This window comes from Lutjanus erythropterus, chromosome 1, assembly GCF_056507025.1.
Source record: "Lutjanus erythropterus isolate fLutEry1 chromosome 1, fLutEry1.hap2, whole genome shotgun sequence".
NCBI lineage: Eukaryota > Metazoa > Chordata > Actinopteri > Lutjaniformes > Lutjanidae > Lutjanus > Lutjanus erythropterus.
Genome location: NC_139317.1, coordinates 36,323,177 through 36,340,094, shown reverse-complemented (window position 1 = coordinate 36,340,094; position 16,918 = coordinate 36,323,177). Strand labels below are relative to the sequence as shown.

General features: G+C 39.6%; 1 protein-coding gene across 1 annotated transcript; it reads left to right on the top strand.

Moving 5' to 3' along the window:
* The first annotated feature begins 58 nt into the window (after nucleotides 1–58).
* heatr3 (HEAT repeat containing 3) lies at nucleotides 59–14,146 on the top strand. The gene is made up of 15 exons (XM_084720911.1): nucleotides 59–345; nucleotides 746–918; nucleotides 3,494–3,581; nucleotides 3,975–4,075; nucleotides 4,741–4,850; nucleotides 6,351–6,491; nucleotides 6,688–6,983; nucleotides 9,790–9,880; nucleotides 10,082–10,236; nucleotides 11,402–11,484; nucleotides 11,659–11,795; nucleotides 12,472–12,560; nucleotides 13,170–13,313; nucleotides 13,383–13,559; nucleotides 13,785–14,146. Exons 1-15 carry the CDS (start codon nucleotides 208–210, stop codon nucleotides 13,896–13,898), a joined length of 2,037 nt encoding a protein of 678 aa, XP_084577037.1. The 5' UTR covers nucleotides 59–207; the 3' UTR covers nucleotides 13,899–14,146.
* The last annotated feature ends 2,772 nt before the right edge of the window (nucleotides 14,147–16,918 follow it).

The following is a 16,918-nucleotide window of genomic DNA, read 5'->3' as shown; positions in this document are numbered from 1 at the left end:
ACGTCTGTGTTGCGTCATCCGGTGTTTTGCGACAGCTCCTCTGCTTTTTGTTTGCAAGGGCCACTTTACGGCAGAGAACAGGCTTCCACATGGCCTCCTCCTGCCAGGCTGGAGCCGGGGTGCGTGTTTGAGGTTTGATCGCTGTCGATCGTGTTCAGGAGAAGAAAAATCGTTACATGCGTAGTTGGCACTTTAACGGGGAGAAAAATGGGTAAAAGTAAAACCACCAAGTTTAAACGGCCGCAGTTCAACAGTGTCGGACTGCCGGTGAATGCTGTGAAGGAAGTGGACGCTGAGGAGGAGGACGGTGATCATGATTGTCCAGCTGCCGAGTTGTTGGAGAAAGTATGGACACCGTCTAAACCTGTTGTCAGATTGCAGAGTTTTGTTTAAAGCTGTTGTTTAGATGTGTCATATCATTGGACAGTGGGTGGGTATTTAAACATTTCAATGAAACGTTTAACAGGGGAGTATTCTGTTTTGATATAACCAAGTTAATCTCGAGTTTAGTTAGTCCCCTAATGAGGATTAACTTGAAGTGTGACTTAATTCTTAAGATTATTATATAAATATCTGTTGTGACACTGTAGATATTTTTTCAGCTGAAATTAACTTGTGGTAATTATTGGTTCTAAATGTCAGATTTTGCATCATTTTATAACTTGTCCTAGAGAAGTGCAGTCAGAGACAGTGCATAAGTCATGGTGAATGGTCAATGTCATGTTTTCTGTATATATTTCCATAGTTGCAGAGTCCCAGTGCAGATGTGCGAGAGTTTGCATGTGCCAGCATCTCTAGGGTGGTACAGCAGAGTCAGACCATCCCTGGTTTCCTCCAGAGGGATGCTGTGAGGCGCCTCGGGCCCATGTTGCTGGACAGCAGTCTGGCTGTCAGGGAAACTGCTACAGGAGCGCTCAGGTGAGTCGGTGTTAGTGCAGAGTAGTGGAGTGGACTTCACTCCGTCTACAGAATCAGATCTGGTCTTTTTACAAAAGCATCGTGAGGCTTCAGATCATCTTGGCCTCCAGATGTTTTTTGTCCAGCCTGCAACAAGTTTGTGTGGCAATTACATACAGCTACTGCAAGGGACTGAAAATTTAATGAACATGCAGAGTGGCAGACCAGTCATTCTCAACAGGTGGAAGAAATGTTAGCAAGGGGAGAAAGACCAAGTTGGTTTCCTGATACAGGGTGAGGTTCAGTGTGTTGACTTCATTGTGTGTAATCATCTTATTCTACCCTGAAAGAGGGAAACGTTGAGTCGTAAACTATGTTCAATTCTGGTGAAAAGTGGCCCAAATCTTTTTTTGTGACCCAGTTTGTAGTGGTTTTTCCTTTTGCGTTTTAATGTGCAGGAAGCAATACATATGAAAATAACATAAATAGGGCTGCGCAATTAATCTCAATTGCAGTAGAATCAGAATTTGCCAAATTGCAATACCCAAATTACAGAACTAGAACCTAATTGTATTACAAATTGAAATTTCAGTCAAAAATAATGGCAATGACTTTTTTTACCAAATGGTGCAGCCCTGAACATAAATGAACATACCATAACACATCTATTCATTTGGGTAATCCATTAGACATTATAAATGCATACAAGTTTCCAATCACTTAAAAGAAAAAATATGTATCATCTATGAAGTATAGGAGAACCCCAAATGAACCATGGATGTGCTATGTCCAAGTCACTGCTTTCAAACATAATTAACTCACAAAATAAACTCACCTGCAATTATCACTTTCCCCCAAAAGTTGCCACTTTTGTGCCACTTTCATGTGTGGCCCTGAATCAGATACAGGTCTGATTTTTTCCCCCACTCTGACCTCAGTGTGAACAGTCATATTAGAATTCCTGTAACTTTTCTGTCACTCATTTGCCGGAAGTGTTTTGCTGACTCTTCTTTTGCTCTGAGGCTGTGCGCCGCTTTGTAAGGTCAGGGCCGCGCACAGGGATCACAGTCATTCCTACCGGAATGCTCTCTCCATTGTCCATGTGGAAGTGGACTCCCATAGTTTATTTATCCTCCTTTAAAGTTCATGTTCCTCTTAATTGATGTTTTATTTTCCTCCTCCTTTTGGCTCCATGGTGACAGGAATCACATTTTGACTTGACAGTAGTTAACAGTAGCCCTTGACATCCTTAAATTTTGGATAAAATCTGTTTCTGTGGTGCCCTTCACAGCACAATCCCACCAGTCCTAGCACTGACTCCACATCCACAAAGACCTCTGTAGAGAAGTAGCAGCCACCGCTCCATCTCTCTTCTGCTCATCTTCATTATCATCTGCTCACAAATATGCTGTTTTCCACTGAACACCAAGTTATAAATGAAACTGTGAACTCTTGACTTCAGTGGCCTCCATGTTGACAGAATATGAAGCCTTTGTTACTGTTATTTTCTGTGTGCAGGTCACTTCAGGACCGTGCCAGTTCGCACTGGAATCTGATATCAGCCACATTTATAAAATAATGTGAATAACCTAACAAAAAAATCAGATTGGACTAATAAATCCAAATTGTGTAAACATGGGTGTGAACAATGCACAGTAATAAATACCACATACTGCTGGATATTAATTGATCCTCACACAACTCTTCATAAATCTTTTAAATGGAGTACACGCATCAGGTATTACTCTGAACTGAAATTATTAATTATTGACATCCCTGTGCACAAGGTACGTGTTCATATTGGAATAAGCTGCACATTCCATTGTAGGTGCCAGTTTTTAAACATGGAACCAAAACCCTCGAGGGAAAAAATGGCAAGCAAACTATTCTGCAGCAGCTAACGAAAATAAACAAAAATCTAAGTAATCTTCTAAAATAAAAGCACAATTAAAAAGAGAACAGTCAAACCAGAAAAGTAATCTTCGGATCAGATTAGATGCAGAGCCCATTATTCAATGAAGACTTTTTCTGCTTTTTGTCCCACTGCTGTCAAGATCACATTCACCGAGTCATTACGGGCAGAAGTAGTTGTCACATTGCTTCTACAGGGGGCGCCATGCTACAATGAAAGGTTTGGCTGTAAGATGACAGAATGAGTTGTTTGGTTTAAATGATCTGAAGGCTCATAATATTACTGTCTTATGAAATATTATACACAGTTATACAATTCATTCTATTTGTTTATGTGGGAATCTGATCACATCCACATGTTTCATTTGTTTGTACCTCTGATTAACCACTCCTCCAGAATAACAAACAACATTTGACCACAGTCACAACACAACAGCAATCATCATCATCACCATCATTCCTTTTCACAGTCAACACTTGTTTTTGTGTCAGAGTGTGATTGTATTCCCTGTTCTGACTATCGTCCTCCAGTAACCCTTAAATCAGGTTCATGTACTGGATATCAAAATAAAAGACAGTTGCTCACAGGACGCCTCCTGGCTCCCCCTCTCACACACACGCAAACAGCGTCTCTCCTCCGACCAACTGATGAGTGTGTGTGTCTGCGACTGTCTCTGCCTGACAGGAATCTGAGTGCATGCGGAGGGCAGGAGGTGTGTGAGGACATGGTGAAGCACGACGTCATGACTCCTCTGACAGCACTGCTTAGAGAGGTGAGACTCCGCCGCTGCTTTTAGCTCACCCCATCACTTCAGTTCCTCCTCATCAGCAGCTGTTGCAGCCGGCCACGATATCCTCAGCAATTTGGTTTCACTCCAGAGCAAAGATATTCACGATTTGTGAAAATGTCTGCGCCCACGCTTGGACAAATTGACTTCTGGCATCAAATTCAAGCTCACTGTTGACCAGTGGGTGAAGTCAATAGGTGTCTTGAACCATAAAACAGTGTTTGGCTGAGTACATCAACTGCTTTTTTCTGACTGGAAGCAATATTTTCTATAAGATAGAGTTAATATTTTGACCATTTTTGGATGCATGATGGCAAAGTGTCTACAAACCCCACTCTGTGATTTGATGTCAGCAGCACAATGTTGTTTTCTTTTCAGTGCTGTGCTGGTTTTGACAGAGCTGCTCAGCCAATGAAAGACCAGAAGAATGCGGTGGAGGATGTAGCCAATGAGGCTGTGAATCTACTGTGGAATCTATGGTAAGCTGACAGGTTGTTCAAGCCGGTTGACAGCATTTTTTGAAAACTTTTATTAAAGGATGTTTTCATCGAGCAGGTTATGTTGAGCAGGTCATGTTATTTTCATTCACGCCCTGCGACTCATTCCATAGTTACATTCAGTTTCTCTTCTGGTTGCTGCTCTTGTACCACCAGACTTCTGCTGTTGGCTTCCTCTTGAGGTGTCTACTGTGTTGTCATTATATTAAGCTGCGTTGCTACTCAAAGTACCAAGAACTTTTAGTTTACTACTCTCTAAGGAACTAAATGATTCCTTCAGCCTGCTGTTGCCTGTGTTTCCTCTGGGGTCAAAAAACCTGTGAAGATTAGCCTAATTAGCTGATGTCAGATCTGTTGATGTATGAACAAGTGACAGCTGTTTTTACATATCATGAGGCCTGGACTATGTTATTGTTCCATCTGTCATATGATCTCTTCTGTAACTCCATGTTGGTGTGTCAAAGCACAATGAACACAAACAAACAAACTGTTTTGTGGCTGCAGATTGTTGTTATCTTGCAGTCACATATCCACTTTTTGACACTTTTACTCCCATTACCTGTAATTAGAGATTTACCAATGAGGCATGGTGTTTCTCTGTTGTTACTCGTCTTATATTTGTCTCTCATATTGTGTTGTGCGTACAGTGAGAGCAGCAGCCAGGCGCTGTCTGTGTTCAACAAATCGGGTCTCCTGGATGTGGTTGTCCAGTGTCTGGAGAGGCACCCACAAAACGTGGAGCTGGCCATATCTGCTGGTAGGTCGTATGAGTTTATGTTAATTGGTTTTATAGTTGATGTAAAGGCTGCTGAAGAACAGATGCTCCACGTCTGTACATTGATACAGCTGGATGCTGTGACGTCTGGCAGTACCAGCTTAATATTTAAAGGACCAGTGTGTAGAGATTAGTGGCATTTAGTAGGAAGGCTGCAGTTTGCAACTGCAGTAACTGAATATGTCCCCTTCCAAGCATGGAGGAGAACCTATACTGTAGAAGTGGCTCCATGGAGTGTCCTAAGAATACGATTCTTATTTTCACTTTATACCCTAAACATACTCATGTATATTATTTTCTATTTTTGTCATATTCAGCTTATAAAGCCCCCTAAATCTTACACACTGGTCCTGTAAGTGTATTTCCCAAAATGTCCTTTAAAACCAAGTCCAGCCCATAATAACTACAGACATACTCATAACTTACTTATAACCTGCAATGTTTAAACTTATGGCTTCGTGTTGAATATGATATTATTGTTGTTCATATTTTTTTAATACATTTTTATTGAATTTACACAAGAAGCAGCACAACACAACCCAAACAGCCGTACAGCACATCCAACAAAAACCAAGGAAAATAATTGAATAAGATTAAATAATAGGGGGATTCCACAGAATTAAACCTAAATAGACATCAAATCAAACAGGTGTGTTCAATAATTGTATGAAATTAAATAATATATTGTTTCCAGTCTGTTATTTGTTGAGTTTATGATAACCAGTCATCAATAGCAGCAGCATGTTGTGTGTCCCTTAATTGGGGCTATGAGATGGGTCTTGAGTCAGAAAGGAACTTCCCTCTTAGAAGCATGTCAGGTCTGCAGGTAAATAATCAAGAAAAGGTGACCAAACATTCATAAACAGCTCATTTTTTCCCCTTTAAAATGGCCTGTAACCTTCCATTGGGGAGGGTGCAGAAAGTCTCTCTGTTACCAGAGAGTAACACTTAGCGGGAAGTCTCTGATCCAGTTATGCAGGATGCACCTTTGAGCAATTAAGTCTAGCTTCTCAAGAAGTTTGTAGTGTGATGCAGGGGGGAGATGCATTTCCCTGGAGGAAGGGCCTAGGAGAAAAATGCCAGGGTCTTTTTTTAATTTTTGTGTTAAATATTACCTGTGAAATAAGTGTCCAGAATATAGAAATTAGTTTTCACTCCCAGAGGAATATGATAGTTTTTATATTCACAGATCTTTTGTGTGACATGGTAAACCTTTTTGGTGTGATGACATTGTGTAAATGGAGGTGTCACTTCCAGCTCTGTAATTTTTGAGGCAGATTGCAGAAACGACTCGCAGCATGTGAACTTGTCATTGACTTTACAAATGTCTCATTATAGCTGTTACTCTACTGTCATTCTAAATAGGGCTTTCAGAAATCTTATTGTCTTGAGTAACAAAGACCTGAGTCGAGCTTCTAACTAATTTAGTTTCTGGAGTTTGGGAAAACAGTTGTGAAGTGTCTCCTCTTTGTGTTCGGCCAGCCCACTGTTTGCACACTGTGACTGAGGATAACCCAGAGCTGCTGTGCAGCTTGAACACTGCTGTGCTTGGAGTCTTAGAGAGTGTGCTGCTGTCATCTCAGCCAGGCATGGCACACATTCTCCTCGGGACACTGGCTGCAGGTACAATTTGTCTCTTTTTACATAAACTGTTGAAAACTAGAACACTACACAAATTGAAAGTGACATTTAAGAAGTCCTCTGTGGACAGAAGTTGCTTCTAAATTTAAGGCACAAACACTGCAATTGATAAATACAGTGCCTGTTGTGTTTTTAATATCCTGTCCTGAGCACTAACTGTGCCTGCTGTGTCACTCAGGGACATTGTGGAACATGAAGGCCAGTCTGCCTGCTGCCCGTCAGGCTCAGACCCTCAGTGCTGTGGTGGCCACCCTGTCGCAGTGCCTGGATCTGGACACGGGTACGCTGATACCCGAACTCAGACAGGCAGAAGAGGTTCGACACAGAAACGCACCGGCTTGGCCGGACGCAGAAGAGCAGGCTGCAGTGGAGCTCGCTGTGGAGGAGATGGACGAGGAGGAAGAGGAAGCACCTAAACAGAAGAGGAATGGAAAAGCTGTGAGGGCTGATAGTGACTTCTCTGACCTCTTGCCTGTAAGTGAAGCCTCTGACACGGTCCTCCTCTGTGTATGGCTGTTCCTCTTTATGCATACAGCAGGTTTCAAGCGTCTCTGACCTTTGAACACTGTAAAACACACTCGTCAGAGAGATTATGAACCCTGTTTCACTGTTGGTAGCATTCTTCTGTTTTTCTGACAGAGGCTGATCAATTGACCAGGCTGATTTATTGGCTGATATTAATTGTTAATAATTTATAATTGCATGTTGCAGATATGTCGGTGCATATGTTGGACAATAAATAACAAAAAAATGCAGCACAGAACTGCCAAAGATGTATTTGAGGAATTTTAGAAATTGCAACTCCATTAGATAGTTTGTCCATCAGATTTCTTTTTTCCAACCGTAAAATGTCCTGCTCAGTTCCCACACCTCACAAATATCCTTATCTAAGATTTATGTTTATATAATGTTCGTATGTTAAAAAAAAAAAAGAAAGAAAAAAATGTCTGTCTATATATAATTATCAGCTTTTTAAAGCTCTCAAATATCTGTATCAACACAAAAATACAGTATTGGTCAGATTAATCAAGTAAAATCCAGATTCAGATGTAAATAATTTATAAAGCTGATCATGTGAAGAATTTTGGTCTTAATTGTGCAAAATTTCTCAAAATTATATCATTTTGCACTTTGCACATTTTGCACAATTTTTTTTATAAATATCCTTACGTGTTAAGACTCTGTCTTGGCTAAATTTGAAAAACTGAGTATTTAAAAACTGCATGCGTAAATTACAGATTAAACACACTGTACATTCATTTACCTGCCAGTATTCTTTGTAAGCAAATGTTTCATTTCTAGATCAAACTCCACTGTGTTCTGTGTTTGGTAAAATGCAACAACTAAAGATTTATTTGATTAACTTACATTTTAGATGAACACTTGAAATAGTTAATTTATCCTTCTTGAACTCATCTCAGGTTGTTATTAATAACACAGATAGCTTACTTGCTTCAGTATAATGAAGGATATATAATAGACCTTTTTTACAGCAGCCATATTGATATGAAATAGTAGGGTAAACACAGGTGTTACCTGAGAGCCTTTATGCACAATAGCAGCACCCAGACTCTGCTTGACCTGAGTGGAACTGAACCTTAATGAGTATCATTGGTAACACCTGTGTTTACTCTTCTATTTCATGTCAGACATATGATAGGTAGGCGCTGTTTTGATAGTTTCAGCCCGTTAATGCAGTATGTCAACGGCATATTGGAGCGGGAAAGACCGGGCTGTGAATAAATACATGTAAACAGGGGAGCTGCTGTTTTTCTGGATAAAAAGCACTTTAACATTTACATTTACATTACATTTCAGAGTGAATCATGTTATATTCAAGGATCTGTGATTTTTGTGGAGTAGGAAAAAATAATGATAGTGTTTCTTATCCCAAAAAATGGTACTTGTATGTGTTTGCATGCCAGTCTAATATATGTGGTATTAACATTTGTCTGTGGTGAAAAAGGTCTATGGATAGAGTGTATCATAGAAAGTTTTAATGAAGTCAGATCAAATGTTATCTCTTTAGCCCAATATCACAAATCACAATTTGCATCAGGGGGCTTTACAATCTGTACAATGAGCGACACTGTCCTGTAGACCCTCCAAGGAGTAAGGAATAAGAGAAAGGAAAAAAATCCCCCCTAAAAAAACCTTAACAGTTTTAAAAAAATGGAAGAAACCTCATGGAGAGCCACATAGATGGGATCCCCCTTCCAGGATGGACAGACAAGACAACGTGTGTGAAGCTGTGATGCAGCCATGACGTGACACCTTCGGAGGCCTGCTATTGGCTGACTCAGTGCCTGAGTGAGGGCCTTTTAGAAAGACATGATTGTAGCCCTTATTTTGTAACCTAAAGCTACTTTATAGCTTCTTTATATAAAGTGTCTAAATGCTACTTTTTACCATGATTTTTACTCAGAAGTCAAAGTTTAGGACTGACCTTAAGAACATTTGGGTCCAGATCCTTTCCAAGGAAAAATTAAACAAAAATTAAACACAGTATGTCCCCAGTCAACATAAAAGATCCGAGGCTCCTTGTAGATAAAAATTATAGCTGTCAGCTAAATGCTGTAAATTTCAGGATGGGACTTCTACAGCAGTCTGTGTTTATGTGGATGAAGCGATCCAGTTTTTTACTACACGGGGCCATGTTAATGCCAGGTGAAAAGGTGGTGTATGAGTCACCCCGGAGTGTGAGGGAAACTGACAGAGCAGACAAACTGTCGGCTTAGGGGGGAGCAGAGTAGGGACACTCAGCGAGGTTCATCTGGGGACCAGCTTCTGGCTTCCACTGTGACTCTGACAGTCCCCAGACTTGACCTCGGCGAGACAGAGCTGTCCCTCTCGTCTCAATCACAGCCGGAGCCCCAAGATTGTGGGTGACGTTCCAGAATACCCTGTAATATTGTGGGTTATGCAACGGGGTCATCTCAATCCAAGTTTGGATTTTTTTAGTTAAGCAGTTTAAATATACAATCATTGAAAACATCTCTCTGTTGCCAAACAAACCGAAACACACACAGATGCAGTAGTAATCAGTAGACCGAACAGATAAGTTCTACTTAAAGCTCATTCTCCCTTCCAAAGTGACACTCTTGAAGCAGGTTTCACTCACATCACAGTTCAAAAAGTGCAACGGGGCATGTTTGAGCACATCTGTAAAAATGAATCTCTTCTTTGTGGCCGGTAGATGAACTCAGATTGGGTGATAACAGTGCTAACAGTCATCGTTTTGGTAGGATGTTGACTCACATGGCTGCTTGTTTTTGTCCAGAGGGGCAAGGAGGAGCTGAGGGAGGCAACGGCCTTGCTGACAGCCCAGCAAACGTCCTTAGAGATCATCGTCAACATGTGCTGCTCTGATGGTGAGTGTTCTAGGCATGGACAACAGTGCTGACCCCAGGCAGTCTGCATCAACATTATCTCCTTTGACACTGTCACCCAGTATGTGTTTGCGTATTGGAAAGGCTATTATAACAACAAATACACATGTGCCTAGAAATGGCTTTCGCTACTCTGCGTCAGCAGCGTTTGTTGATCGATTCTGTGTCTGTGTGCCCACCTAGACCCTTCTGATGACGAGTGGGAGGAGGAGTCGAGCAGTGATGAAAGCGACATGGGTCCTGATGGCCTTTGTGATGGAGTGTCCAATCTCATGTCTCCACTGTGTTTGTCAGCGGAGGTTCACGGGGCCTTAATCAGCCACAGCATCCCTGAAAAGGCAAATACCTGTCTGCTTGATCAGTAACACCTCACACTGGCATGAAGCAACAGCTACAAGAAAGGATGAATCCCTCTCAGTGTCAGAGCAAGCATGTGAATGTAGTTAAACTGTGATTTACTTTACTTGGCAGTAATTATAAATCTGAAATTTGGTTTTGATTATGTGCTGAACCCCACCCATCTTCTGCCTGAAGAAGAACATTCTGAATTACTTACCTGTGCACTTTAAATGTATAGTTTGGATTATAAGATGTAAGGTTGTCTGAGGTATTTATCAATAGTCTTTGTGTATTACCTACATTATAGATGCCAGTTGGCATGCCTCTAGTTTGGACAAACAGAGTGGAGTACCAGCATGGAAGCTAAGCATTGTACTCCTGTGGACAGAATCAACAACAAAATGTATATTAGCCACTTAAAAAAGGTCCACCTAATAAAAATCGACATTCGTTTAAGTGTATGCTATATTTAGAATATTTTTAATCCTTTTCCTTGCTGTCAGACAGCCTTTTCTGAGGGGCAGCCTCCATTATATAATACAAATATCGCTCACTCCAAACCCAACCAAGCTCCATAGACAGAATCTGTAATTTTGCCCTGCAGAAAATGGGAGTTGCTGGTCTGCAGCTGCCTTGATCTATTGTTTTTTTTTGTGCTATTGGGTGACTTCAGTGAATCCAATCTATCCTTCAAAGTCACATAATAACACAAACAAACTCACAGATCAAGGCAGTGGTAGACCAGGAACTCCTGTTATCTGTGAGGTAAAATTTCTGATTTCGCCATGGAGTTTGGTAGGTTGAAGAGAGCAATATTTGGCTTATATTAAGGCAGTTTCCCATAAGTAAACACTGCCCAATGGCAAAGTAAAGCGGTGGAAATATTCTAAATATAGTATACACTTTATTAAAACTTTTGTTGTCTGTCTACAGCAGTTCATTGCTTTGCTTCCATGCTGGTACTCTTCACTGCTTCTCCAAACTCACAGCGTGTAGATTGACAATTAACTGTACGTAATACACTGACTATCGATACGTACCTCATACAACCCATCTTAAAATAATCAGAACTTTCCCTTTAATAATAATCCCTCCTTAATGCACTATATGCACTTATGCAACCATATAAAGATTGTTGTAGTAAGATTTTTTTCTTCATTCAAGGTCCTCAAAAAGACAGAGTTCCCCAGAAAGGAAGCCATGGACGTGTGCCATCAGAATCCCTCCTGGAGAAGCCTGATAAAAAAGTAATCCTCTCACTTCTCATCCTTTCTTTAACTTAACTGTCTCATCAGACTTTGTTCAAGGTATCTATGTCAGACACCTTAGAAATGGCTTGATATCTCTTGTAGACTGATTTAGTCTTGAATGAAAAGTATCACCGTTCTATGACAAACGCGACCTCTTCATCTTTTTCTAAGGATGCAGCGTGTGCAGTCCCGTGCTCTGACATGCCTCCATAGCATCCTCTCCACCATGGATGCCGAGTCTCTGGGAGGAGCAGCAGCCCTCCAGGGAGCAGCACAGCACCTGTCCATGCTGGTCTTTGGTGCAGGAGGTCTCACATTTATGTCATATTGTAACAGAGCACATAAGTCACATGTAGTATTATTTGTTCCATTTAATTTCTCCACAAAAATATACACGTAGGTAGTGTCAAGGTAACTCTGATTGAAGATTTGGAAAGAAGATTGTGGTGGAATTTGAAAACCACAAATTAAAGTAGACAAATTAATGTGTATTTCTAGACTGATCAGTATCATCAGTATTAATTTGCAACATTGAAGCATTTACTATATCAATTAAATGGATAGTTTTCACTATTTTAATGTTGGGTTGTATGAGGTACTCATTGATAGTCAGTATATTACCTGCAGTAGATGGTAGTTGACAAGTTTTTTAGCCACCTGAAAAAGGCCAACCTGAAAAAAATATATATCAGTTTAAGTGTACACTAAACTTAAAATATTTTCACCACTTTACTTTGCTGTCAGACAGCCTTTTTCCTCTCTTATATAAGTCAAATATTGCTCTCTCCAAACCAGCCAAACCCTGTTCATTGCTTAGCTTCCATGCTGGTACTCCTCTCTGCTTCTCCAAACTGGGTGCGTGCCGACTGCAATCTACTGTAGATAATACACTGTATCGATAAGTACGTCATACAACCCCACATTAAATAATCCAAACTATCACTTCACTAACTATTACGAACAATTTGTTTTGGTATGTTTCAGAGATACCCAAAGATGAGGAGTTCTTAGAGGCCGTCATCAGTGCCATGCGGTCTCTTCTACAGATGATTGCCTCCAAAAGTATTCCCCAGGTACAGAATTTATTCCTGCTTCAGCCTTTCCTTTGCTTATCTTAAACATCTGTATTTATGGGTAATTTAAGGGTTATTCCAGCGATTTAGTGTTGCACTTGCATAAAGTTGTATGTCTCGTACAAGACAATAAAAAAGACAGAAATAGTCAAAATCAATGCAGTAGATTTTACCCCCTGATGTGGGTCAAGTTTAAAAAATCCTGTGTTCTGCACTTTCTATAATGCAACTCAATGACATCTTAAGTTAGACTGATTCTGCCTCGTAAATGTCTACTCCCTTCAACAACCACACTTCCAGTAGGTTTGGGTGATTTGTTAAAAGTTTTCCTCCCAGCCACTGTCAGCTCAAAAACTGCCGATAGGTTATATTCTTTTGAGGGCAATATATCTGTCCAATTGCCCGACCCCTAACCTCCAGTTTCTGATGCAGGATTTCCGTTGAAAATGTTAGTTTCTTTATAGACTTGGAAAGCTCCTCCACAGCCACAGAAGACATCATACGACTCTTTTTACAAGAGAAGTAAAAAAAGAAAAAGAATAAAGGAATAAAAAGGGTTGACCGTGTTTTATTTAGAGAGCTCAATATCTGTGCGGTTGTTTTTGTTAGTGTATGACCCCCCAGCAGCTGATGAGCCTGAGCGAAGCAGCCACCCGCTGTGAAGTTGTCAGTGTGAGGGTCAACGCCGTTGCCATTCTGGGCATCACTGGCAGCACATTAGCCAAAGAGAAGGGCACTGCAGAAACCCTTCAGGTATGATATTTCTCTCTTTTCCTCTCTTGGAATATTTGTTCCTCCACTAAAAAAACTCTGCTCCCACAGATGATCGGAAGTGGTTTACTTCAAGTCGCCACGAGGGACGCCGACCTGGTTGTGAATGGAGAAGCCCTCGATGCCTTGTTTGATGTTTTCGCGGATGGCGACGAGGCGGAGACAGCTGCTAAAAACATCCAGTTGCTACCTGCACTGAAGGCACTTCAACCTGTCTTTAAAGCCAAGGTACCAGACATATGTCTTTTAATTGAACACTATTGATGTTTTTCACAATTTCCAAATGTATTAGAATTATTAACATGTCTCTCCAACTACTGAACATTTCTGTTTCTCTCTCTTGTAAATACTATTTCTTACAGCGTCTCCTCATTTTAAGAAATAACCAAGAAGAAAAACATTCTTTCTAATTGGTCACATTATTGGTAACAATTTCTTTTCAATTTCTACTAGATTCGTAAAGAAGGCAGAGGCAAGTACAGCCCTCAGCAGCTGTGTGTGCTGGACAACATCAAAGTCAACCTGAGAAGATTCATTGGTTATCTGGAGAAGGTGGTCAAAAAATGAGGACTGTCAGTGCTTCACATCACGATCAGTTGAACCTGTGTGGTTTGGACAGATACACCCACAGGAGCACAGAATGAACCAGAATAGGGTTGTGAAACCATCAAGTATTTATTATGTTGGTAGTAAAGAGTTTTTTCTTGATTTCATTGTTAATATTCTCTCAATATTGATTTACTATTTTACTTAGTGATGTGAATGTTTATTTGTTGTGAAGAAAGATGGGGTGGAATATAAAATTAAGGTTTTTATTTTTTGCTCCCTCAGTTGAAATGTGTCATTCAACTGAAAGTGGTTGTCAGAACTGAATTTGTTAGATTTTCATGTCCCCCAGCAACAATTTTAAGAGATCTGGTGTGGACAGCTGGCAATAGGGCACATTGTGTATCCTTAAAGGGTAATACTGGTCTTTTTAAACCTGAGCCCTGTTTCTTTTTACAGATTACAAATTACAAACAGGTACAAAAAGTTTTGGTCCAGCAGCTTACCTTAGCTGGAAGTCATTAGTAAGTAATCCTTGGGGTCAAATGAGTCAAAGTACATCCACTAAAAGTGCCTGTTTTTTCCACCAAGAGGTTCTGATCGTTAGTCTAAGATCCTTTTAACCAGAACAGCCTTTGTATCGCTCTCTTTCTTTTTTTTACCTGGCAGAACACAGGAGTCGCAGGTTTTCTGCTATTTTGATCAGTTAGTTTGTTCATGTTATCGTGTGATTTTGGTGTTTGAACACACTGAAAAGACAAGTCACACCAGCCCGTCAGTGGCAAAAACAAGCACTCAGTGGACGTACATTGACATTTGGCCATTGCAGGCTGTATCGTGGTTGCCAGCTTAGGTGATTTACTTCACCAGCTCCAAAACTTAATTGTTTTATTAGTGATTTAAGCCCCAACATATGTAAAAACTCATGTTTAAAAGTACCAGACTTAACTTCTAATTTTGTTGCTTGTTGAAGTGGGCAAAGAATTGGTGTTTACAGCTCTGCTGCAAGGAGTAGGACTGCAGAAACATTATAATTTCACTACCTAATGAAAAAGAGAAGATTTTGTAATGTGGATTTGATACAATCATAATTTTGTTAAGACAGAAATTGGCTTGGACAAAGAGAGAAAAAATTACAATGTTATTTCAGTACCTTACTAAGCTGAAAGGGCTGATACATTCACTGCCAACGTTGTGACAACATTAAAACTATTAAGATGGACGTTTTAGCCTTTAGAAATACGCACATATTCTCTACCTCTGCCTCTCTGTGCTTCCTCCACTTTTCATCTCTTCGCATTAATTGCACACTCTGCGAGGCACCACTCTCATGCATGCAGTGGTACATTTCTGTCTCCAAGTCACCACGGCAGTCAACTTTCTAGTGAAAGCATTATTGTAAGTAACTAAATAATTGCCCAAATTGGAAAAAAAGGCTGTCATTAACACCAATGATTTGTAATGACCAGTCGGCATCCAAAATTACTGCTACAGCTAAAAGTCCTGTTCTACTGTGAAGGTTTCAAATATGTAAATCAAAGATTGTGCCATCTGTTTTGCACCTTTAATTCATCATATGTTGATTAACTGACAAAGTCACACATTAGCTCTCATTAATGCAGAGAATGGTAAAGATTGAATGGTGGCTTGCACCCACATATGGCATTTAGCTAAATGTTGAAATGAACTGTGTAATGGTTCTTAGGTTTAAAGAGTCAGACACAGCTTCTCTGAGTTCCCCCTACTGTTCATGGAAATGTAAATAAAATTGCATTTCATCGGTTAAAAAAGACAACGTCAAAGATAAATTTGAGGGAGAATTTGTCATCAGGCTATGAATGCTTTTTTTTTTTTAAAATAAATTCTGATTTCTTAAGCCTTTTCTTATCTTTTTGGGTCTGTATTGTATGAAATGTTTTTTTTTACTTGTATGTGCAATGATTTTTATCTTTTAGTAAATCAGTTACTAATTCACTAGTCAGTGAAAATGTAGCAGAACTACGAAAATATTGCTTGCTTTATATTATATATTTTTTTTTTATTCCTTAAAATTAAATGTAATTGTTAAAGCAATATGCACAACAAATAGCAAAACGGCAGCTAATTTTGACCTCCACAATATTGTTAGCTAGCACACTATGTGCAGACTTTAAAAAATAAAGGACATGAGTAAGATATATTTAGAACTAGAACTGAAACAATTAGTTGATTAATCAATGAGTAGAAAATAAAAACTTGAGATTACTGATTGTCAATTTTCAAACAAATTCCTGGTTCCAGCTTTTAAAATATGAGAAGGTTGTACTGTTTATATTGCTGGACAGAATAAGAAATTTAAAGATGTCATCTTAAGGAATTGGGAATTTTTTTGGGGGGGACATTTTGTTGTCTAAACTATCAACTGAGTACCTCCCAAAATAATAGTAGTGACAAATTAACTGATAATGAAGATATTTCTTAGCTACAGCCCTATTAGAATAACATATATAAATAATACAACTTATTATTATATACGAGTTTACAAAGCGCTTTGACAGAACAACAACAGGATACTAAAGAGGCAATATAAGAAAGCCAAACAGTGAGGGCAAACAAAACAAGACAAAGATAAGCTGAAGTTGAGGTAAAGATAAAACACAAAGCCAAGGACACAAAAACATAGAAATAAGACAATAAGAACAAAAAACATCAATATAAATAAAAGGAACAAAATATAATACATAAAATATATATAACATTTACTGTATATTTACATTATGGGAGTTTTGTTTCATATTCACAGTAAAGGTGGTTAAAATCCTCGGATACAGTGGTTTGTAAACTTTAATTTGTTTAGCCGCTCAGTAAAAAACATCTGTTTGCATTTGGCAAAACAATAATTCGGGTTTACGATGTTTGTACTTTTAACACCTTGTCCATTTCGCTGTGATGGGAAAAAAATAAATCATATCTCGTTATGTAACAAAAAAAGCAGTTGTCTGTTGCGTAACAACAATTTCCCCGCCCCTTTTCACTCGCTCCACGCGTGCGCAGTAGCAGCG

Excerpts from the sequence above, each read along its gene's own strand:
- heatr3 (XM_084720911.1), top strand. The coding sequence starts at position 208 with ATGGGTAAAAGTAAAACCACCAAGTTTAAACGGCCGCAGTTCAACAGT. Across the intron at positions 13,314-13,382 it reads GCACTGCAGAAACCCTTCAG|ATGATCGGAAGTGGTTTACT; the intron begins GTATGATATTTC and ends CTGCTCCCACAG. Across the intron at positions 13,560-13,784 it reads AACCTGTCTTTAAAGCCAAG|ATTCGTAAAGAAGGCAGAGG; the intron begins GTACCAGACATA and ends AATTTCTACTAG.